The sequence below is a fragment of the Urocitellus parryii genome, chromosome 2, assembly GCF_045843805.1.
Source record: "Urocitellus parryii isolate mUroPar1 chromosome 2, mUroPar1.hap1, whole genome shotgun sequence".
In the NCBI taxonomy this organism is placed as follows: Eukaryota; Metazoa; Chordata; class Mammalia; order Rodentia; family Sciuridae; genus Urocitellus; species Urocitellus parryii.
This window is the reverse complement of record NC_135532.1, coordinates 214,215,267-214,240,705: the sequence shown is the minus strand read 5'-3', so window position 1 is coordinate 214,240,705 and position 25,439 is coordinate 214,215,267. Positions and strand designations below refer to the sequence as shown.

The 25,439-nt window shown below is 43.0% G+C and overlaps 1 protein-coding gene across 1 annotated transcript in view; it reads left to right on the top strand.

Annotated features, from left to right (window-relative positions):
* Tiam1 (TIAM Rac1 associated GEF 1) overlaps window positions 1-25,439 on the top strand; it is a 131,281-nt gene that overhangs the window by 101,717 nt on the left and 4,125 nt on the right. Inside the window, exons 18-25 of the mRNA XM_026393553.2 lie at window positions 3,313-3,421; window positions 7,333-7,512; window positions 7,594-7,712; window positions 13,276-13,384; window positions 17,859-17,917; window positions 18,444-18,546; window positions 21,238-21,325; window positions 23,335-23,507. Coding sequence (XP_026249338.1) covers window positions 3,313-3,421; window positions 7,333-7,512; window positions 7,594-7,712; window positions 13,276-13,384; window positions 17,859-17,917; window positions 18,444-18,546; window positions 21,238-21,325; window positions 23,335-23,507 — 940 coding nt within the window. The remainder of the gene's footprint in view (window positions 1-3,312; window positions 3,422-7,332; window positions 7,513-7,593; window positions 7,713-13,275; window positions 13,385-17,858; window positions 17,918-18,443; window positions 18,547-21,237; window positions 21,326-23,334; window positions 23,508-25,439) is intronic.

The following is a 25,439-nucleotide window of genomic DNA, read 5'->3' as shown; positions in this document are numbered from 1 at the left end:
GCCTTGGGTGGGTTATCTTCCGATCGGGTTGAGCCTCTGATGCCTTGGTGGCAGGGGCTTTATGGTCTCTTTGGTCAGCCCTGGTGCTCATGGTGTTCCTCAAGGGAGTGGGAGGGGAGCTGGGTTATCTTGCAAGTCTGGCTGAGGGAGGACTGATACCATCTATTTGTGTTCATTGTTCAGCTGCTGCATTTACTTGGAAGATGTACCAACCTTAACCTTTTGTTTTGTTTATGAGGAAGTCTTTCAAACATTAGCTGTTAGCAAATTAAAATCGCACCTCTGGTCTCCCGGTAAACAAATTAAATTATCCTGTTCTGGGAAGCTTTGCCGAATAGAAATGCGTATCATTATTCGGGAGGAAGTAGATCTTCAGCACACAGTGTCCTGGCAGCCTTAATGAGGATTGATGACGAGTGCCTTAGTAAGGATGCTCAGAGCTCATTTCCTCTTTCCTGGCTGGTCAGGAGGTCTCCCTCTTATGCTAAGCCTCAGTTTACAAAATTCCACTGATGCATGGATTGGCTTCTGTGTTATCTTTATATACTTTGAAAGAACAGATTAATTGAGGCATAATGCACTGCATGTAATTAAAGCGTACAGTTGATGACCCAGTTCACACACACACCTGTGACATCATCAACACAGTCAGGACCATGGACATAGTCATGATCCCTCAAAGCCTCTTCCTGCCCTGTGGTTTCTCTCTCCTGCCTCTCACCTCCACCCACCCACAGCACCATGCTCTGTTTCCTGTTTCTAAGGTAGGTTCAAATCAATTTGATGAAGTTTCCACTTGGGAGCTTGAAGTGTACCTCAGCCTATGAGAGGCCTTCTGAAGTGCCACAGAGGAGCACACGTGGTCTGGTGCGCAGATGTGGTCTGGTATATATATGCTCCCATCCGCGTACTCTGTGTCCCCTGAGATCAAAATTTTTTTTTAGTATTTGAAATTATTTTATCTAAATAGCTGCAGAATTCAAGCATTGCTAACTGCTTAGCTTTCTGTGTTTTTCTAAATTAGAACATTATTATACATTATTATACACAGTAGTTGGATTCATTTTGACAAAATCATGCATGAATAGAATTTGATTTCAATCCCTCTTCCCCCGTCTTTCCCACCCCACCTCCCTCCCCCTATTCTCTCTCCTCTACCGATTTTCCTTTTGCTTGTTTGTTCATTTATTTTTGATTGGTACTCTCTACATGTATATAGAGGTGAAATTCTCCTTAGTATATTTGTATGTGCTTATAATGTGATTTTGGTAAATCAATCCATATTCCTGCCCATTTCCTGTCCTCCCCCCTCCCTCACACTCAGTCTCCTTCTTCTGCTCTACTGATCTGCCCTGCAGTTTTATAATACTGAGTTTGATTTTTAAGACTGGAAGGATAAAGGAAAACCTTAACGTTGTATCTGTGGTTACTGTGTAGTCAGCGCTTTGTAAATATTAAGTTAAACAAAGGGCTTTAGTGTGGTGAGGGGAGGCATTACGGGAGAGCCTTCCTTCCATGGCTTGTCTTATTTAACTCTTGGGCCTGGCTGGGAGGATATCTTCAGAGCCAGGTGGCTCCAGCTGGCACTGTAAGCACGTGGGCTCCAAAAGTAAAGGAGGAAAAGTAGAACACATAGGAAAAGAACTTAGGCCTCTGATTACCAACTGTGCCCATCATGTGTGATTTACAATAAACTTTTATTTTTTGTCCAGAGACTATCAAAACTCTCCCTGCATTGTGCATTAGATCAAGTGCACATTGGGAGCTCGGTTTATCACTAATTCAAAACCCTTATCCTTTGCTTGGAACCCAACTTTTAATTCTAATCCTAAAGGAACAAAGCCTCTTTCTGAGAAGGTGAGATCAGTGTGAAACATGGAGGATATTTTTCTGTGACTCATTTATTCATTTATTTATATGAAATGTGTATGATGAAAAGCCATCCCACCCCAAGTGTATTCAAGTCCCCATAGGGAAGGCCACCATGGTTTCCATTCTGCAGGGATGCCTGAGGCTGAGAGATGACACCTCATTTCAAAGTGGAGCTCTCTTCTTGCCCAGATTCCTTATGTTCTTGCCTGCTCCCTGCTGGTGGGGAGGGTGGTTTTGAAGAAGGGGGCGTGGTGATCGGGGAAATGTGTTTCCTGCCTTGGTAGGTGTGAGCCTTTCCTACCTTGGTTTGGTTTGCCATTTCTATCTATTTATTTATTCTAATTAAGTATATATGACGGAATGCATTTTGATTGATTGTACACAATTGTAACACAACTTTTCATTTATTTGGTTGTACACAATGTAGCGTTACACCATATGTGCAGTCATGCATGTACCTAGGGTAACGTCCACCTCATTCCACCATCTTTCCTGCCCCCACCCCCCCTTCCCTACCCCTCCCTCACCTTTGCCCAATCACAGTTACTCCATTTTCCCCATGCCCCTTCTTCATTATGGATCAGCATCCACTTATCAGAGAGAACATTCGGTCTTTGGTTTTAGGGATTGGCTTACTTTGCTTAGCATGATAGTTTCCAATTCCATTCATTTATCTGCAAATGCCATAATTTTTTTTGGAGGGCATCTAGATTGCTTCCACAGTTTAGCTACTGTGAATTGAGCTGCTATAAACATTGATGTGACTGTGTTACTATAGTACGCCGATTTTATATTATGCTGAGTATAGACCGAGGAGTGGGATAGCTGGATCAAATGGTGGTTCCATTCCAAGTTTTCCAAGGAATCTCCATACTGCTTTCCAGATTAGTTGCACCAATTTGCAGTCCCACCAACAATGTATGAGTGTGCCTTTTCCCCCACATCCTTGCCAACACTTATTTGGTTTGTCATTTCTGTCTCCCAACAGGAGCTCTTAAGAGAATTCAGATTTCTGCCTTTTCCAAACATTATTCATGTGTGTGTGTGTGTGTGTGTGTGTGTGTGTGTGTGTGTGTGTCTGTATATCTATCTATATATATATATATATATATATATATATATATACATATGTAATTTTTTTGGCATTAACACTGAAACATCCTAGATAGCCCATTAAAAGACACAGCCCTGGAAAACCAGGGACATCCCCACTGTAAAAATGGAGAAGACGGAATCCAACACCTCTCGCACACATTTGTGAGCCCACTCACTTTTCCTCACAGTCAATGTTAGGACAACCATGAGCAAAGAGAGCTGTGGTGGGTGGGTGTGGCGCTGATTTGGGGAGGGCTGGGCAGCTGTGAGCTCCTGCTGTATCCCGCCAGTGTGTCCAAATGAAGAAGAAAATGAACCAGTTGCCCTTTTTCTCGTTAAATCCAGAAAGTGCTGTTCTCTCTGGGGGGATCCTTTCTGTACTACGCAGACCGCTTCAAGCTCTACAGTGCCTTCTGTGCCAGCCACACAAAAGTCCCCAAGGTCCTGGTGAAAGGTAAGACCTCTAAGTACCACGCGGAAGGCAAGTGTGTCAGCTGCTAAGTTACATGTGTCTGTCTGACTTGCTTGGTGGCTTCTAGAAATCTAAGTCATTGATCTGCCAGGTAGACGTTCCAACAAGCCCCAGACACAGGTACTGAGAATTCAAATGCATTCATTCCTGAATTCACCATTTTATCCATTTTTTGATAATGAAAGTTTGATATTTCCATTTTTGGGCTGGAATAATGGGTCATCTTGCAGTTACGTAAAAACACGGGGAGTTTAAAAACCGCTACTTTATTCCGATGTTTCATTAACTTCTGCTACAACCTACCACACTTCGTATTCCCTTTTGTGGAATTTCTTCTTCCCTTTGCCTGTTTATGCCCCGAGGGGTGTGGTAACAGCTACGGACACCACTGCCAAGGTTGTTTCATGCAAACTGCTAGTTGTAGTTATTTTTGCACAGAACAAAGTAGAGTCTTTATAGTGACAAGATATTTTTCCTTTCCTTCTTCCTTTGTTTTTATGATGCTGTGGCAGGCAACCTGTGCTGAGCTATCACCCTTCCCCGGGAGTTTTTCTTAAGTTGTTTTGAGAAGATGAAACATCCTGCAGGTCTTTAGGAAGTAGTTTTGCTTCTCTAGTCAGTGTGTGGAGGTTGGCAATAGGTAAAAAATTGATCTTGAAAAAAAGACTAGATGTCCCTACCCTGGGAAGAACAGGAAGTTAGAGAAATAGAAGTTAGTTCACAGGTTAAAAAACACAGTTAGATAGGAGGAATAAGTTCTAGAATTCTCTAGCACAATAGGCTGACTATATAGTTAATAATATGTGCTTCAAAAGAACCAGAGGGGAGGGGCTGCAGTTGTGGCTCAGTGATAGAGCCCTCGCCTAGCACATGTGAGGCACTTGGTTCCATCCTCAGCGCCACATTAAAATAAATAAGTAAAATGAAGGTATTGTGTTCATCTACAACTAAATATATATATATAAAGAAGAACCAAAGGAGATAATTTTGAAACAAATGATAAATATTTGAGGTGATGGATACACTAAGGACTCTGGATCATCACGGATTGTGTACATGTATGGAAATATCACACTGTACTTATGAACATGTAGTCATTATGTATCCACTTAAAATGCCACCTCTATTGAATGAAATGGTTTTCACAAGCCAATGTAATACATAATGTATACGAATTCTCCATTAATATTAATAAAGATTCACGCCCACACCCAAAATGTATTAAACATTTCCTTGGTAAGCACTAGAGTCGAGAGGAGGTTTAGTTTCAAAGAATCTCTGGAAATCAGCTTGCTATTCTACTTAGCAGTTTGCTGTGGCTGCCAAGTAAACATCTGCTAATCAGGTCCCTGGGTATGTAAATAATTTCCACGTGTCGCGCTTAGATTTGTTGCCAAAGACAACTAGCTGAACTTAATCTAAAACCTGTTATAGGAAATATTAATACAACACAGGCCTCTGACTTGGAAAAGAGCCCGCCCCAGGTAATGACACCTGTCATCGGGGGTGGACGGTGCAGTGGGTTCCAGTGGGTTTTTTGACATGCTGTCTGATCGTCACTATGTTTTAACACAGGCCCCGTTGGTCATGTAGATCTGTGTGTATGTGTTTCTTTCAAAACTTTTATTAATTGCTAACTGTTGTCAGATTGTTAAAGTAATTGTTTTGAAGAGCTTTACCCATTATGTTCCTTCAAGCAGTTAATGTTTTTTTTTTAATCACTTAATTAGATTAAATTCTGCCCTCCTGGATTTTTCTTAATTCAGTAACATTATCTTTTGCACCTGAAAAATATTATACTGTCATTTAAACTAGAACAGTGGGCCTGACCTACATTGTTCTATTTGCCAAATTGGCAGAGAAGATGAAGAGAGCTCTCAGAGAATCGGAGTGCACCAGGGACTCCCAGCCGGGTTGGAGGGAGTGGCCCTCCTGCAGACCACGCTGCCTTCCTCTGATGTGAAGTGGATGTCGTGGGTTAGAGACCCACGGCCGCATTCAGGACTTGAGGATTTGGGGAGTGTTAATGGGGATGTGTGCATGTGTGGGGTGCTTCCTAGGCTTCTCCTAGACCTGGTTGAAGACTTGGGATGGCCCAGGGGAGCCATAGCTTCCCCATGTGTCGGCTCTGCACCTGGCCTAGCTTCCCTGGCACCTAGGCCACTGGGTCACTCACCTCTAGTGTCCTTTTTCTTTAGGGATTTCTTTGAAAGGCAGAGAAATGGCTGAACCTATGGAGTATGATTCCTTTTAATAGGACTTAAAGGGATGACAAGACTATGATCTTGGGAGATCTTCCCCCGTGATTTTTTCTGTTTTTCTGAACTGAGTAAAGACAGAGGAGTCACTTTACAACTTTAGGATGCCCTTTGCAGTATCTTTGGTCTTAGCTCATACTCCTCACCACTGGGGATGGAAATGCATGTGTGTGTGTGTGTGTGTATTATATGCCCACCGAGTTTTTTAAAGTCATTATTCATTTATTCAAGAACAGAGTTCCTCTGATTTGCCAGGTGCTATTGTGAAAATATTGAATCCCTGGAGTGCTGTATCTAATTTCTGATGGCAGAACTCACCCAGATGAATATGCAGGAGCTGAGTGGGAAGAAGGAGCAGGCTCAGATGTTGATTGTGTTTGTTTACGGTTCATCATAAAGGGTGTAACTCGGGAGCAGACAAGTGGAAGAAACACTCAGGGAAGGGTGTGGGGGAAGGGACTGGACCCCTGGTCCTGCTCTGGGCATACCACCCTCCCAGCACCTCCAGGTTTTCCCCAGCCTGGACATACATCCACTATTAAGTCATTTTCCCTCTTCTGGGAAAAGTGATCCAGAGTGTCAGAGACTCATAGAAAGCTTAGGAAGTTTTTCCTCCCACAACATTATTTTTCACCCAGAAGGCACGGCCATGTTTCTTCATCATCTAGAGGCACGTGCCTCCCTCCCTATGGGGGCCCCCCCTGCAGTGGCTCCCTAACTGGGACTTTTGTGAAAGGGAGGTTGGTGAGAAAGTGCTGCCTGAGCTCCTCAGGCCGGACCCTACCCTAGGGAGCAGTAGCTGTGAGCTGCTCGGGCTTTGAACAGGGCAGCCTGCTCCACCTCCCCAGGCTGGAGCCCGCCTTGTGAAGGAGTTGCTACTAGCCGCTGGGTGCTGGAGAGCTTAGAAACCCAGGGAAGGAGTGTTTAAAATACAGCTCTTATTATTGTCCAAGCTTGGTGATGCCCAGAGTTCAGATGATTGTCACAGCTTGTCACAACTTCCCAGGAGAGGGGCTGCTCCTGCCGTGCAGGGCCACCTGGGGAAGCACCATGGTGGTCAGGAGGCAGAGGAGTGAGGGCAAAATGTGGGCAAGAACCTTCACTGTGGCTTCTGAGGACAGGAGCAGGGAGGTTTAGTGTTGCTGGCTCTGGTGCGTGATAGATACCCAGCTGTGTGCTACCTGACCCTGGGGTGATGAGGGCAGGGAACAGTGGTCCAGAGTGTCAGAGCCTCGTAGAAGAGGTGGTCATGGGGTGGGGTCGGGTGGGGTGGGGGACCCTGACTGCTGCTCGTAGGCAAGCATCTTCTTAAATTGGCTAGTCCTGGGAGGAGCATCCTTCCCAGGGTCTGTAAAGGACCAAATGTCAAAACATCAGCACAAATAGACACACTTAAGGAGAAAATCCAGGAGACTGGGATCTACAAACTGTGATCCTTTGAACTCTTTGGCATCCCCCCATAAATTCATAAACAGTCAGACTGCCCGGCCCGTCCAGGGGTCTGAGCCGTGCTCTTCCACCCTCTTCCTGTTGCCCTGTCTCTGCTCCGTCCTGGGATGAGATCAAGTGAGTGGAATGCAGAGAAGGGAGTCCCCTGGGCCACCCCCCTGACAGCCTGTGTTTGAACCCTTCCAGCCAAGACGGACACGGCGTTCAAGGCGTTCCTGGACATCCAGAACCCACGGCAGCAGCACTCGTCCACGCTCGAGTCGTACCTCATCAAGCCCATCCAGAGGATCCTCAAGTACCCGCTGCTGCTCAAGGAGCTGTTTGCCCTGACGGACGCCGACAGCGAGGAGCACTACCACCTGGACGGTGAGCGCACTGCAGGCTTCCCCGCTGGGCCCCCAGGGCCACTCTGAGCAGCCCTTCATGTCACGACCTGTGTTCTTGCAGTGGCCATCAAGACAATGAACAAGGTCGCCAGTCATATCAACGAAATGCAGAAGATCCACGAGGAATTCGGGGCCGTGTTTGACCAGCTGATTGCCGAGCAGACTGGTGAGAAGAAAGAGGTGAGGAGCCCGTCCGTGGAGCCGGGCTCAGGTCCGCTGCTCTTCTTTTAATGAGCTGTGAGCTGTAAGTACACTGTTGTTTATGTTAGTGGAACTCTTGCCCCGTGTCCAAGGCTACATCGTGAGATGTTTTTCCTCCACTGGACTCTTAATGTAAGAAACCTGTTCTTATTGCTTGCCTCTTCCCCTTTGGGAGCTCTGGTTTTATTCTGTGCTAAGTGTGCAAATGAACTTTCATGACCCAAATCTGAGCTGTTTTAAGTACCATTAAAGGCCGAGGCGCTGTCCTCAGAGATCAGAATAACATCTGGCTCGTAGTCAGTGCTAGACAAACGTTTGTCGAATGAATGCAAGTTTTCAATGATTCTAAATCTTTTTTGTTGGGGGAAAGGCCATGACAGGAACAGATTCAAATGAGAAAAACTTTGCATAAACTGAAAGCTGTCCCCAAGTCATTGAAAGGGACTCACATGGGGGGAAAATGCAGATAATATGGCGATGAATCATAGGGATAGGATACGTAATGACACCCATCATCTCTAATGGAGCAGTCTCTGTTCCAGATTCAAGGGGAGCAGTGAATTCAGGTTTGCTTTCCTCCTTAAAAATAAAAATGAAAAGGAGAAGAAAAGCTAGGAGAAACACCCCTGCTATGATTAGGAGATTGTCTATACTGGAGAAGACACCTTCCCTTCAGAGACACAAAAGGTCATTATCAAAGTTGATTTTTATGTCCTCAGGGAAACAGAATAAGTTTTCAGATTGTTTAAAGATAACATTGACAAAGAGGCAAAATTGTGATATCTTAAAGAAATGAAAACAGTAAACACACTAAAATATTTAATTTACTTACCAGATGTGAGCGACCTGGGCAGGTGCTCTGAAAGCTCGCTGGCAAAGTCAGAGATCACCAGTTTATGCCTGGAGAAGGGATTTGTGTCTGCAGTGAATTGTAGATGGAAGTAAGCTCTGCTTTCCATGGCTGGAGGGAACCAGGCCAGCACCAGACTGGACAGATTTACATGTCTATTCCCTGTGCCTTGTAAGAGTTGCAAAGGCACCACACAGATTGGAATTGGAGAGCACAGGGAGAGCTGCAGACATTCAGTTTTCAAGTAAATACAATTTTTCCCTCTATTTCCCTCCATGAGCAGAACATGAGAATGTCCTCAACCTATCCCGCAGATAACTTAATCCATCAGAGATAGAAAAAAAATGGATATGGCTACTCTGGAATTAGTTCCCACTTAAAAAAAAAAAAAAAAAACATAAAAAATCCTGATTAAAGAAAAGGGTAAAACATAGGAAAAGGCAAGAAACCTCTCTGTATTCTGAAAACACGGAATTTACCACTTTCAATGTTTAGGTGTTTGATTTATATATATATACACACACACATACATATATGATTTAATATATATTTAATATATATCGATTTAAATATATGTATACATATGTACACATACTTATTTTGAAAGTAATTTTAATACCTTTTTTTATATTGGGTATGGAATTTTCATGTTAATTTTTGTGTGATTGAGCAATGTACTTAATTCCTCCTGGTAGGCAATTTTCTTGGCTTCTTTTGTTGACTTGTATGAATAATATTACAGACATTTTTGATAAGATTCCTCCCTCTCCCTATATTTCAAGATTTTTTTCGTGTGTGTGTGTGTATGTGTATTTGTTGTTTTTCATTCTGACAGAAGCACATTTTACTGTGTCACAGAAATGAACATTTTCAATATACTTTGTTATATTTTCATTATGTGCTAAATTAGTGGATTTCAGTGACCTTTGCAGCAAATGACTGCGTTGCTAAGAAGTAGCTGATAGGGATAGTGGATCGCAAAGAATATAAGGAAACAAAGATGAATACACTCAGAAGTCAGAGACGGTGAAAGGGAATATGGCTTAGTTCATGTGAAACCGGAGGACCTTTGAAATGAAACTCTGACAATCAAGTAAGAAATCTGTCCAGCACAGAACAAAGAGACACAGTGCTATACAAAGCATTTCCTATGGAACTGAGATTATAAATAGAAATGAGCCAAAGATGGAAGGAGGGACCTTGACTAAATGCCAGTATTAAAGAGCAGAAAAAATTGCATATTGGTATCCAAAGGTCCAAAGCCCAGAAAAAAAGTAAAGCTTGGAAAAGATATCAAAAGAGAGCAACAAAAGACTGTTTTAGCAATATAAAATGAACAAGCAGGCAAGAGGCCCACAGTGTGAACTGATTACCCAAAGGCAAGTGATTACCGGACGGGTACAACCAAAGTCCCCTTTTATTTCTTTTTTTCTCCATTGAGGAAAATGGTCTTCAAACTGGAGAGGATACAATGACCTTGACTCCATAGGAATAAAACCTGGGAGAAATAATCCTGGGGCCTAGTGTGGTCTGCCCAGATCATTGACAAGTCCACACCGCCACTTGCAGCAGTGTATGGAGCAACTATGGAGACTTAGGCAGGCGATTGTGGAGGTACACAAGTTATGTTCTGAGTCTCACAAAGGTGATTTCGGATCCTTGCAGTTCCCTTTTAATAGCAGCATCCAATAAAACATAGAATGGGTTCATGAACAGTTCAAGAGCAGTCAGGGGTAGGGACACGTCAATATTTGCTGGTAACTGCAGGCTTATATTGAAATGGTGGCATTCCACAGGGACCTGAATTCTGTCTTCAGCTCTCCTTGGGATGTCTCTAAAGGCAAATATGTTCACAGAAAGCAGCCATCGAGGAAATATTTATGCTGAATCTAGATCTTCAATCTTCTACCCCTATGATACCGTCTGGGGAGTTGGGCTGGACCCCTTGGGCCATCCCTGGGTAGGAGGAGGAAGAAGCCAAGAGGGCATTTCCCCTTAGACGGCCTCAAGCAGCCTGCCTCAGCAGGTCATGCCAGTCCTTGTAAGACAAAGGCCTTCCCTCCAGCAGAACCCACTCTTGGGGCTTTGGAGGAAGATTTTGAAGGGACCAGTGAATGCCCAAGGAGGAGGCTGTTGGCCAGACCCAGTGTCCCTGACACGGACTGTCCTTAGAGTTGCCATGTAGAAACTTGTCAAGAGAAAAGCCAGGTGCCCAGGGGCTCTACAGCTCATTTTTCCGTGTGTAACAAGCAACCAAAATTTCAGTGGTTCACTGCAACAAATAAATGTCTCATGTGAGAGTCTGGGTCAGCTGAGTTTCTCCTGGTGCATGCCAAGGTGTGCTCAGGTGTGCTGCTGCTTCCTTCCAGGATCCAGGTGGAAACAGCCATAGCTGTCTTGGGCAGGTCCTTTCCATGGCTAGAAAGTAGATGCTCACGAGGATTGGTGGGAACTTGTGCCAAGTCCACTGCCTGCCCCAAATCACATGGCCATGCCCAAACTCCTGTGGGTTGGGATGTACACTCCCCCCTGCCTAGTCTGGTGGGAGGTGTTAGAGAATCATATGGCCAAGGATGCTAATGTAATATGATTCTGTTGGGGGAAGTAGAGTTTGGAACATCTACCACAATGACTTTAATTGCTTTTGAAGGCTGTGGCTCAGGTAGTACCAAGAATTTGATTTATGTATGTATGTATGTATGTTCTTCCACGTGGGTCTGGGGAATTCAGAATGGGTAGCAGAGACTGTATAGTTTTGTTAGCTAATAATATCCTGTGATTTTTTTTTTTTACTTGTTACTTCATATCTATAAATGAAGTAATATGATCACTTAACATTTTTAACTTTTGATGTGCCAATATTCATATGACTCAGCAATAATTACAGTAATTATTATAATCCCCATCAGGGGAGGCAGTGATATCCCTGTATTCTCTACCAGTGGAGCGAATACATCTACATCGTCAGCACTGTAGCAGGTTTGGTGGCTTGAGAAGGGAATGCAAACCACATTGGTGGAGGGATTCCAGGTAGCTGCTGTGTATGCAGTGAGATCATAAACAGCAACACAAATGAGAGCCATTTGTCCCGAGGAGTTCAGCTCCGAGGTTCAAATGTTTGAAATGTTGCCTTGGTGAAGAGGGCATTTTAGCTTGATTTTTATGAACTCAGAGAGTAGAAGTGAGAAGCTAGTGGGAAGGCGGATTAGAAAAAGGACTTCCAGACAATTGGTGGCATTTACAAACAGGATGAACTGTGTACTGTGATTGTTATGAAGTCTTATCTGCTGGTGTATCTGTGATGATACCCCACCGTGGGGAGGGGGTTGGGATTTTGTAAATGGACCAATGACTCCCGTGGGAAAGCTGGGTACATCACAGTAGTCCCCTCTTCCCCATGGAGGATATGCTCCCAAACCCCCAGATACACTGTTTTTTCCTCTACATATATATGTTTTTTGAGAACTCACCTTTATAGTTAAAGAAAACACTTTATAGCTTTTCTTTGGCATATCCAAATTGTCAGTATCACTACTTTTGTGCTTTGTGGCCATTATTAAGCAAAAATAAGTGTTTTTTGAACAAAATCCCTGTAATATCATAACAGTTGATCTTAAAAATAAGGTAGCTACCAAGTGACTAAAAGGTGGGTAGTGCATACAGTGTGGATACACTGGATAATTCATGTCTCAAAAAGGAAAGAGAAGAATAGTATAGGATTTCATCACACTACTCAGAACAACACACAATTTAAAATTTACAAATTATTTATTACTGGAATTTTCCACATAATACTTTCAGATCTTGGTTCACCGTGGGGAACTGATACTATTGAAAGTCAAACTAAGAAAAGGAGGGACTACTGTATTGTGAAGTGTAAACACTGGCTACCATTGGGCTCTGTGGGTCAATATGTCTAGATGACTCTACAAACAGAAGCACTTGTCTGTCTAAAGGAAGAAAAAGCAACAACAAAATTGTAAAAATGCATTCTGTAGGTTTCTTTAGTAATCAGAGGATTCTTGTTTCAATTTGGACTTCTAAGATAAATTAAAGCAATTTTTTATTATAACTTCATTATATTTTTTTATATTTCAAACATGGAAGAATATAACAATACTAAAACTTGGCATTAGAAGAGTAAACTAGATACTGTAATATCCACAGCCCATTGCTTCAAGTACAGATATGTTTATTGAGACAATAACAACTCGTGAGTATTTTTTAAATGTGATCTGTCATTTTTATATGCTAATTCACTTTTTAAAATTACTTCAGTTAAATTTATAAGTAAAAATTGTCCTGGATATTATTCAACTGACAGAGGGTTATGTCCTGAACAACACCTCTTAGGTTGAAACCATCCATGATACATCTGATTAACTCACCAGTAAGCTCATTGTAAAGTTGAAAAAACCCATGCTTAACTTTAACTATGATAAGGAGGGGACCATCTGTGTGTGTGTGTGTGCGTGTGTGTGTACACATATGTATGCATACTTGTTGTTTTGCTGTATAGAAACACTGTGGAATGGCCACATCAAGCTATTGACCTTATGGATTACCTCACATACTTACAGAAATGTTTTTAGGAAAATGTTCTCATGAAGTAAAATTGACACCAGCCTCCTGTATTTTAAAACTTCATGAAAATCTGAGCATTGATCACATCACCCTGTCTCTGATTTGCAGGTTGCAGATCTGAGCATGGGGGACCTTCTCTTGCACACCACTGTCATCTGGCTAAACCCACCGGCGTCTCTGGGGAAGTGGAAAAAGGAGCCAGAATTGGCAGCTTTTGGTATGTATCAGAAGAGGTTTTGGAGGAGGGGAAAAGGCCAGCTTATTTTTCAAAGCAACGCTCTTTCTTTTCTAAGACATGATTGATTAAAATAAAGCTAATTTCAGTTTAAAATTGGTCTTCCTGCTCCAGCTGCCCGTCTTTCACAAATACTAAATTAAACCTACCAGTTAAATATGTACAGTGTATTGGCCGCTCATCTGCGGGGGCTGGTGATCATGGCAGTGTCCAAGTCTATCTCAGATGTAAACACACAAACAGGAAAAGGATTTTATTTTTTTTTCTGTTTGCTGCTGGTCCAAGTATCTTTTCAAGATAATGGTGTGTGAGGGTGCTTCTCAGCTGGGTGTTACTGCAGCTTGATCGGTGGTGAGGTTCTGCACAGTGACATTGTCACTAATGCAAACAGACCTGTTTGTGAATGATTTATTTTTAACAAGCTATATTTTTAATGAACTAGTTCAGATGAATGCATATGGTACAATTAGAGACCTCATGTGATTGTACTGTATTAATATGCTTTTTGAGAGAGAAAAAATTATGGGATGGTGCACTTGGAATTATGCATGATTCTGGAAATACAGCCTGTGTTTGCAGTGTAGGTGTGAGTGTGGCCTGTTGCAGGATTGTTCTTGAGCACAAAACCATCCACAGCTCATGCTTTTGTCTTACATTGTATTTTTTCCCAGCTTCCTTCTAGAAGATTCAAGGGTAGGAAATTAGCATCTACCATTCTCTTACACTATTTTTCTGGGCTGAGGGGAGGGGACATTGCTTACTGATATTGCTCTTTGTTTCTTTTTTGTGTGTGTGTATGTGTGTGTGTGTGTGTGTGTGTGTGACTAAAGATTGAATTCAGGGCAATTCTACCACCTCTACCACTGAACCATCCCTAGTCCTTTTAATTTTTATCATTTGTGATCCTTCTGCCTCATCCTGCCAGGGAGCTGGGATTACAGGCGTGTGCCACCTTGCTTACTTTTTTTATCTGAAGTCTTTTTTCCCCTCTCCGTGATGTGAACAGGGTATTCCCATATGGAACATCCTGGTGGTATTAAAATCAGAGCATTTAATTTAAAAAGTCATTGGAATTCCGATTTAGATCCACTTAGCCTTCATTGAGAAATTAGTGATATTCCTAAAATTTCACAGGAGTAGCTGATGACATTTCATTAAGAACAACAAAACGGTACATAGTATGCTGAGAAAATGTGACCAGCTAGAGCATATAGAGTATTGGGAGTGTTTCAACAAGTTGGCCATGGTGGTGGGGGGCGGGGGGCGGGAGCAGTAGTACATGCTTCCCTCCCCTGCAGTTTCACCACTTGTATTTTTTATTATGTGAGGGCTTCTTGGAGAAGGCCGGGGTCTCTGATGTTTCTTACTGTGTCATTGCATGACCCAAACCTCTTCTTGTCTCTGAAATAGGGCTACAAGCGAGCAGTTCCAGAGTTCAGCATTTGAATATTTCATAACTTGTCCCCTAGATTTTTACAGATTTCATGTAATTAGAAATAAACAGATTTAGAATAAGAAAATAATTTGAGTGGGAGTAAATTAGGATCCACAAAATTTTTTATTTGTTTGGGGCCACAGAATAAATTTTAAACTTCGGGGCCATGAGTCCACATGCTTTGCCACTGTAGCCAAAAGCAGGCTACAGACAATAAAATGAATGAGAAGCTGTTGGTGGCCATTTCTATGCACAGGGCCTCAGGGCCTTCATTTGCCAAACCAAGGTTTGAATGGTTCAGGGAAATGCCAGTTCGGAGGGGGACTTTGGGTGCCACTCAGTGTCCTCTGCTCCCTGGAGGCAGGTGTTGGTTGCTGATCTAGGAAGGTGGGCCACCATACCCGGTGCCTCCTGTATCCCCAGCCCCCGTGCACCCCCTGATGGCACACTTGGGGGTCACAGAGGTAAAGGCTGTGGAAGGCTGCGTGATGAGAGGCAAGCTGATCATCATTCAGGGTCTTCTCCAGAGCCACAGTAAAGGGAAAGAGGAAGGATTAAAATTGGGATTATGAGGGCGACTGACTGAAGTCACCATAATGAGCTTATTTACGGATAGGTCATAAATGAGGTCGTTAAAGGTGTCAGCTTTGACAGTTCTGATGTGATTTCAAGGAGCAAAAGCAGAACTAAAGGAGCCTTAGAAATGGGTTTTGAAGTAGGGAAGAGAGGCCGGGAGAGAAGTAGGTTAGTTACCATCAGTCAGACCGCTTTCAGGTGGAAATGTGGTTGCTTTTTGTTTGGGTTTAAACCTCTAATCTCAGGAAGTAGGACAGCTTTCTTCTGAAACTGACATGGGCTAGCTGTCGCCCCAGACCCTGTTTTACTCTCAGAATGGCGAACGGGGACTGAATGTTAATGATCATTACCTTAATAAAATAAAAACAGCTGGGCATGGTGGCACCTGCCTGTAATCCTGGCTGCTTGGAAGTCTGAGTCAGGAGATTGTAAGTTTGAGACCAGCTTGGGCAAATTAGAGAGACTCTTGTCTCAAAATAAAATTTAAAAAGGGCTGGGAGTGCAGCTCAGTGGTAAAGTGCTTGCCTAATGTGTAAAGTCCTAGGTTTGATCCTCTAGTACTGCCAACACTAACAAAAAACAAACCACCCCCTCCCACATATATATCTTATGTAGGCTTCTGAGGTGTGTTAGGTATTTAACATTTAAGGCACGGAGAAGGAGCTTTAGGCTGACAAGAGTGTCTTGCAGTCAAGGCCGTATCTAAAGGAATCAGGCAACATCATTAAGGAGGAGTGGGAGGTATTGGTGGTTCCAGCCAGGCTGAGGCTCACTTTTCTTGCTCTCTTGCTGTGATCCATGATGGTCAAGGTCAAGGTAACTTGAGGCAGGTACATGAGCCTTCTTAGAGCAAATCACAACATTGAGCTGTGGTCCCAATGACCTGATGGGTCCCCTGAGAGACTATGTTCACTGGATTTTATCTCCTGTAGTGGAGGTCAGTCACCTTTAAGGGGACCCATCTGTCCTGGTCACCGTGATTTCTGTGGGCTTCATGGTAGGTACCAAAGGTCTGGGGTTGCTGATGCTCAGCTGCTATGCAGAGCTGCTGTGGCCCCCTCAGGTCAGTAAGAACCTCTGGAAGGAAACCTTCAAGCCTCCTCTTGAGAACCTTGAGATGCTATGAGGGGTGACAGGCTGGAGCACTTTAGACCCATGGTGGCCTTGAGGTCTTTGCAGCTCAAGGCGTATTTCCCTGCAGTTGACCTGACCTGAGTGTGATGGAAATATGAGCCAGATGCTTTGGGATGGTCTCCCAAGGCCTTGAAGCCTGGTGGCCCAAATGAGAATTCTCTGAATGTTCATTTCCTTTTCATTCTGTGGCTGGGACACCAGGCTGTGCCTCCTGCTACAGCTTCATGACTAGATGGTTCCTGGGGGGTTAGAGAAGGAAGGGATAGAGAGGCTACCTTGGGATATTGAGGGTTAGTCACCACAAAACACCATAAATTGGGTAAACAGAACTTTATTCCTCACAGTCATAGAAACTAGACAGCCAAGATCCCACTCCCTCCGAGATGATGCCCTAGGTGGGTCTCCATGTGGCAGGAAAGGCCAGGCATCTCTCCCAGGCACCAGTCCTACCCAAGAGGGCAGAATCCTCATGGCCTAATCATGTCCCAGAGGCCCTAGTCCAAAGCCATCATCTTGGTGATTAGTTTCAACATTCAGGGAGAAAACAGACATAGACCACAGCAGAGACCCTGACAGAGAATGGAGTGCGGGCTAGAATCGCCCTTCTCTTCCTCCTGCCACCAACGCTACCTCCCCCTCAGAGAGAGTCAGAATCACTGCATGTTGAATAAACATGTCTGGCATTGCTCAACGAATTTCCTGGAATATTATGCATAACTCTTGTCCTATGTCCCCACCCCTAAAAGAACATAAGAACAAAACTATATATTCACTACTCCAAAGATTACTCTGATTCAGTCTGTTTGTAAGAAGTGGAATTGCAGTTCTACTTCATAAACTAATTTCCTTTCTTTAGGCCAGAAAGATGAATTTTATTTCCTGAGTTCTGAATCCTGGTGTGCGTGTGTGTAATTGACCTGATTTTCATAAATGTAAATTACCTTCAGCAAATAATAGAGACATTTGCATTATTTCTCCAACTACTTAGTACATTTTTTGTTCAATAGTTACCAGCTTAAAGTTTTAACCTCTGAATAACATAACTAAAATAATGTTTTTCCTGAAAGTTTGGGGAAGCAGTGTTATTTCCATTTATTGAGACTTTCTCTGTTTATTTTGGACCTGGAAATTTTTGTCTAAACAACCCTTTGACTTTCCTGAATGTGAATGGAGGGAAGGTAGGTGGGGGTCCGTCACCTGGGCTCCCCCTGCCCTCCCGCCACCTCTGGTGTCCGTATCACATGTTATGGAAGTTAAAGGGGAAACCCCACGCATTTCCTGCCGTAACTGCCTTTGTTTGTTTTTTTCCAGTCTTCAAAACTGCTGTGGTCCTCGTGTATAAAGATGGTTCCAAACAGAAGAAGAAACTTGTAAGGCTTCTCACGTCACCCCACAGTTTGCAAGTTTCTCTCCTTCTGCTTCTCAGTTGTATCTGCCTAAGTCTATCCCTGTGTTGGCCAGAGCCGCCTTGAGTTGTTCTCTTTTGTGTGTGCTCCTGAGGACTCTGGTGGAGACCACCTGCCCATCTGCCTTCTTTCAGGCAGGCTCATGTTTAGAGCATGACAATGAATGGCCGTTGCCTACTCCCATGGCCCAAAACCTTTCTGACACTATTTTTCCTTTTTCTGTTGCCTCTGCTCTTTTAAGATTCCTTTTTTTTTTTTTTTTTTTTACCTTTCTTACTGTTTCTCTCTCTTTCCTACACTTGATCAGCAAACCTATTTGCACACCCTGAGCATAGTTATCCGGCACCCCCTCACTTCCAGCATCATGAACAAAAGATCGTGGGAGTGAAGTTCCTTTGGGCATGTGCTGCAGTTAACTGAGTAAGAAATGTAGGGACCTAATCCCAGGTAGATGCGCTTGTGCTCCACAGCTGCTCCTTCTCTGCTGCAGGTGGGATCTCACAGGCTGTCAATTTACGAAGAGTGGGACCCCTTCCGGTTTCGCCACATGATCCCCACTGAAGCTCTGCAGGTCCGCGCTCTGGCAAGTGCAGGTAACGTTGCCACGGGCTTTACTCGGATTTCTCAAGTGTGTGAGCTATTTGTTTGTGTCCATGCTCCTGGTCCAAGCACCCTACCATCTTTTTGCTTCTCTCTTTTCCCTCAGTCCTTCCCACTGCTTCTTACTTACTTGGCCAGTATTGAGTGAAAGAATGAATGAATGAACCGAATAGATGAACGAACTGAGTGAAAAGATGTGGAATGTCTTCAAAGTTGCTCTAAGGAATTGGGGTCATTCTGTGACGGATGCTAATGATATTATAATGACCGACATCTCAGTAACAATGGGCCTTGTACTTCTGGAAAGAGTTCTTGAGACCGTGAGCAGCCAAAGCCCATGCAAATGACTTATTTGCCTTTTAACCAAGCAACCCAGAAAGACCACTGGAAGCATGAAAGAGCCATTGAATACTCATTTCTTTGCCTGAAGTACGACACATCTCAGTCTTTGGTACTAGTGTGAAGGCTTTTGAAATGTTGTCTCTTTTTCTGTCATCCAAATTGTAGTGAAGTAAGTTGTTGGGTAGCAACCAGCATGCTTGATGATATGGTTCAATGATGCTTTAAACACATGGGAAGTACATGTCAGTAGGTTATCGACTAAGAAAGTCAATACTCCAGTGACTCAGCTGGGCTTCATTTGAGGCCAAGTTCTAGACAGGGAACTTAATAATGGCTCCCCCAGGCACATCCTGGAAAGAGCATCTTTGGGAGTCACATAGAAACATTGGCCACACCTATTCCTTCTCCCACCTGGACAGCAGGTATTGTTTCAGGTAGTAAAGTGAGGCCCCAGGAGGGACTCTTTTTCTATGTCTTGATTCTGGCATCAAATGTGACCTTAGGTTCTTACTGTCTGATTTGTGTGGCTCAGACTCTCCTTGTCTCCACTTGCTGGCTCCATAAGCAATAAAGCTGAGTCTCATTCTCACAAAACCAACTACTTTGATATCCTAAGGAGAGCACTCTTGCAATATTTGATGCATTTCAATTATTCCCCCAAATTAAAGTACATATACCTTCCTTTACAGTTGTCCTTTGTGGTAGGAAAGCACAAATGCAAAAACAATATGTGTGAAATATATGTGGGATAATTATCCACCTTAGGAAGGTTTCTGTCTAAGCTTCCAGCAGTGATTTACCATGAGGCATTTTACTTATAATTGACTTGTAAAGTCAATTTGCAGGAATTTGCAGAAACTGATAGAACATGGGTCTACAAGCATTTTGAGGTTTAGAAACTTAAGCACTAGCATTGTCCTCTTTAGAATCTTTGCTTCTAAATTAGTTCATGTTTCCTTGTACTAGGTTTATAATGGGAAGTTATTCCTCCAGCTAGCTGCAGGCATCTTTGCCAAGAATTCTGCCTTCATTAAGGACTAAACACACAAAGACTTTACATTTTCAAAACAAAGCTATCTTTGTGATATGACATTTCATTCTCACCCTCCATTTTTCATTCAGATTCTTTACAACCATCAAGACAGAAACACATTTTAATTGTTGGAAAGACTATCAACATGTTCCTCATTATGAAGTAAATGCCAGTGGATCTGAGAGTCAGAATGTGGAATTTCTAGATTTTAATCTTAGTTGAAGAATATTTGTAAGACTTGGTGCAATTGGATTCTGGTTGGAGTTAAATAATGTAGGCACAGTGAGGGTTTGTGACCAGGGTTCTGTACCACTGGATTAGAGCGGGACCTCACAGTGGGCTGCTTCTGTGTCTGAAGCACGTTGTTCCTTTCACAAACACTTTATTCATGACTTAACGTAACATGATGGTGTTGGCGTTGCAAAGCATGGAAATTACAGTTAGCCGTCTGTATTCCAGGGGCTCTGTCCATGCTCATAAATTTAGCCAACTGTGGATAGAAAAATTTGGGAAAAAGAAAACATACACAGCCTTATTTTTCTTATTATTCCCTAAACAATATAGTATCACATGATATTTATATCATATTAGGGATTGTAAATTACCTGGAGATGATTTAAAATACACAGAGTCTATGCACAGGTTATATGGAAATACTAGGGCATTTTAGGTAAGGGATTTCAGCATCTTCAGATTCTAATATCCATGAGAGTCCTGAAATCACCCCCTTGGGAACTGAGGGTGACCATATTTTAAAACATAGCTATTCCTCACCTTTGTAGTGTGCCATTTTTTGCTTCACTGAGAGAGGGCACTGTGGGAAAGTTGGGAAGAGCAGTTCCATTAGGTCTCCAGGGCAGCTCACAAGGTCAGGCCTGGTCACTTAGCAGGAGGGCTCCCCCAGCAGCCAGCAGTGGCCTGACGCCTCTTGTCATTGGCCTGATGAAAATGTGCACTGTTACCCTGGGTGCTGTGTAGTCCAACTGTTGCCAAAAGAACTAATCACTTAATTGAAATAATTTTAGCTGCACAGCTGAAAGACTGAATTCCTCAATCAATATGATTTCTGAAGGGCCTTTTAGATCTGCTAGAAGGAGATTTTTGCAACTCTTTGCAAGAGTTTTTTTCTTGGTGGATATTAATTTTTTGATCTCTCCCTTTAGATCCTAGGAGGGGAGTGAAGACTCTTCGTTCTTGTGCTGCTCTGCAATACTTGGTCATATACCACAGTGCGAAGAATGTTTCTATAAACATGTAAATAAATCAATTTGAAACGTACCCTAACATGTCCTTGTTTTAACTTACCTAGATGCAGAAGCAAATGCCGTGTGTGAAATTGTCCATGTGAAATCGGAATCTGAAGGGAGGCCAGAGAGGGTCTTCCACCTGTGCTGCAGGTAAGCCCGAGAGTCCAGGCCACAGCACCGACCACCCAGCCTTTGGTGTTCGATGCACAGCCTGCACCTGCCCATCTCCATGTGCATTTTTAGTGTTTTTTATTTGTTTTAATTTGAGAAATTAAACTTTTTCAAATAACAGTAATTGGATAAATTGAAGGTATTAGAATATAGACAATAATCTGGTTAGTTTAGTATCTATCTAAAAGCATGTAGGAATTTTTACATACAGTCAACATTCCAGAGACAGCTTTATTTCTGTGTTTACCTTGTATAAAACAGGAGGACAGGGTGGTGTTGTGTTGTCATGTTTGGGCACATTGTTTACACTGTAACACCTCGGGGTTGCAGCAGATGGGCAGTCTGCTGGGAGGGGGGTAGTGACATGAAGCCACTACCATCAGGATTCCTGATGTTTTTTTTTAATATCTTTATTTTGTTTATTTATTTTTATGTGGTGCCAAGGATCAAACCCAGTGCCTCACATGTTGGAGGCAAGTGCTCTGCTACTGAGCCCCAACCCCAGCCCTCCTGATGATTTTGAACAGCCTCAATATTAGGAGGCTGGCCACTCTTGATCACCTACAGATCTTGAGTGGACACTAAACTTATAATGTGGGCTTCTACTTATTTCTTCTTGTTCTTCTTCTTCTATCACCTTTATGAGAATTTGAGATCTCCCATATACAGCCAATTCTGTTTTATTTTTTCCTCTAGAAATATTAAGATAGGGGCTGGGGTTGTGACTCAGTGGTAGAGCACTTGCCTGGCCTGGTAAGGTGCTTGGTTTGATCTTCAGCACTGCATAAAAATAAATTAAAAAAAAAAGAGATAAATATTAAAATAGTTAGTCTCAACAGACTGCATCCTACTGGCTTTAAATATGATCCACAGTTAGTCCTTCTTTAGTTTACTCATAGGCACTCATTAGTTTCCTCAATAGTTATCTCATATTTTACACAGAGAGTAGTAGTATGCTGTGAGTCACTCATAAAAAACAATATAATCAATACTATCATGATTATTAATGGTATTTTATAATGCTGTTGCTAGTATAATAAGAAGGTGCATTTGCCAAACACAGATGATACTAACCGTTGTCATTCATTATTTCATTTCATTATTAAAGGGGGCCAAAGCTCATAGGGGGCTCTTTGCCTAGTGGGTTATAGAAAACAAACACTGGGTTTAACTCAGGTGGACATAGCTTCAAATCGCATATTTTGTGTTGCTATATCCCCTCTCTCTGATGAGTGACAAGTGTCAACAAACGACAGAAACCTAGGAAGCTGTCAGGAGTAAAAGTGAAAATGTTTTTGAAACATTGCACATGTGTTTTGAACATTGCCTTACCCTCTGCAGAGGCTGGTCCTTTTGAGATTTTGCTGGTAAAGTACCTGGGGCTCAGCAATCCTGTCTAGAGCTGCCATGTGTGTTGTCGATAGGGAATACCAGCTGAAGCTTACCTGGGTAAAAATACTGTGAACTAGCAAAGAAGAGCTCACACCTAGGAGGCACATTTTTCCCCAGGAAAATTAGGACCGGGGATGATTTGACAGTTCTTAACAATGTAGCCTTCATTCTTCACCTGCTGAAATAGATGGTGGGTGGAGCTGCCATTTAATAGCAGGGACACGAGAAGAAGCTAAGCGCATTGGGATATCTGTCTGCAGAGATGCAAGAGCCTGGGGCTCAATTTTCCTCAAAAAACGTTTTAGAAAGTAAGGCTGCCTTAAGTGCCAAGGCAGAATTTGGCACCTTCCTGCTACAAAATCCCTCTGTCCATTGATCTGTTGGTTAATGGGATTCTCTATCCCAAATTGGCTGCAGAAGATGAATCACAAAGCAGAAAGGGAGAAGAGAACAGCTTGGGCAGAAGAATTGGAGCCACATCCCCAGTCTTTACCCTTGGGCCCTCAGGGATATTTGTCTGGCTGCACCTGATAGCATGAGTACCCTCTCTGTGTTAAGGGCTATTTCTCTAACCCATGTAAACCTTCTTTTCTTAGCTCCCCAGAGAGCCGAAAGGATTTCCTGAAGGCTGTGCATTCGATCCTGCGAGATAAGCACAGAAGACAGCTCCTCAAAACTGAAAGCCTTCCCTCATCCCAGCAGTATGTCCCTTTTGGAGGAAAAAGATTATGTGCGCTGAAAGGTGCCAGGCCAGCCATGAGCAGGGCAGGTACTGTGGGGATTCAGACGTACAAGATCCCCGTCACCCCCACTCCGCTCTAGAACTCCAGAGAGCTTGACTTCATGTTTTGCAAGAGTTAGGTGTGGCCCTGGGGGGCTTACGTAGGAGTACCTTTCTTCCCTGGTATGAGGGTCCCTGACTTTCCCATCATCCCGGGGCTCCCTGGGACTCTGCCCTTCACTCTCCCTTCCTTCCATCTACCCTTGGCTGCCCCTCCTGTTGGCTGTGAGCTCCCTGTCTTCTGCCAAGCCGCAAGCCAGCGCATCCTCCCTCTGGAGTGGCCCTCTTAGCCTGCTTGCGGGGTGAGAGTTGCTGCTTTGCATGACGCTCAGCTTGGTTGAGCAAAAGCAAACGCATGGTGTCAGCAAAGTCACAGCCCACCGTCCTGAGAAGGTGGCGGCTTTGTTACCTGGCAGCACAGCAGTGAGGATTCTGGTTGGACAGATCAGATGACACATCAGATTTTGACCCTGTCTTGTGCCTGCCACTTTATTTTTATTCTCAGTGTTAGTTAGGGGACATTTTAAGCCACTCCTGGAAAAGAGGAATCTAAGATGCAAATGGTCCCAAATAAATATTCCTGTGGGACTTATCCCATCAATCTGGAGCAGGGAGGAAGGAAGATCAATATCACTATCTGTAAATGGCAGTAGAACATATCTAGGAAGAAAGGTATTATCACAGCACTAGGAGGTACTAAATGACATCAAGATCTTAACATTTTAATCACTCCTTTCTAAGAGGCAGGCCAGAATTCTGCAGGGATTCCAGTTAAAGAGGCTTCCTTTGCATTTGCCAAAATAGTTTCTAACTTTTGTCCCAATTCCCTTTACACTGGTTCTCAGTGGGGTTCAAGAGGTGTGGACAGAACTGTGAATGGTTGAAGGGTTTTCATAGACACATCCTATCTAAGTTGACATGGGCTATTACATTCTTTAAGCACCTAAGTAGGGGTTAGGGTTATCTTAGATTTATTCTCCAACCAGTTGAAAATCTAGTTAAGCTAACATCCAACACTTTATGGGGTTCTCCAAGGTATCCTAAGAGTCACAAATGCACCCACATCCACAGTTTCTCATGGGGTCCCCATGTGAAGACAGTTCATCCACCCTTTATAGCTCATTGGAGGGAATTCTGTCTTAGAATCATCTCATCTGCTCCTCTTATTACTGGGGAATGTTTAATTGGGAACATTCCTATTCTCAGGGAACCCGCCCATCAGTGGCCAGGATTCATTTCTTAATGAACCAAAATTCAGAGCTGCTTCTGCTTTGAGCCCATCATGTTTAGTCTTTAGGATCTGCAGAAATGTTCCTGCAGAGATCTTTTGGAAAGAAAAGAAAAGCAACCTGCAACCTAAATCATCATCATGAATCCCCAGGGAAACCCTTGATGTCACAACCTGTTGGATTTGGATGATTGAAAGATGTTCCTGCCTCATGGCTCATTTTTGGCCAATTGAAGTCTTGATCACTCTGCTTCCAAGGCAGCTATGATTAGAATGTTCATGTTTGATGATTTAAAAAAATGGTACTTGAGTGGATCAGCCCTCAGCACTCGCTTAGCAATGAACACTGGAAATATCCAAATCCAAGATTGTCTTCCTGAAAGATTGAGAAGAACCCACTAATATTTACTGGGTTATTAAATATCCTTTTAATAAAGGATCTGTACTCATGCTTCATTCTCCATTGTCATGAATACCCAGGTAGTTTATTTCTACCTCTGTTCTGTTTGATAATATAGTAAAGAAGCATATCCTGCCTCCATATTTGTTTGAAAAGTACTATACTTCTGCCAGTGACCCATTAAAAAAAATATATATATATAGTATATATATATATATATATATATATACACACACACACATATATACATATATAATATATATTATATAATATGCCATTTACTTATAAATTT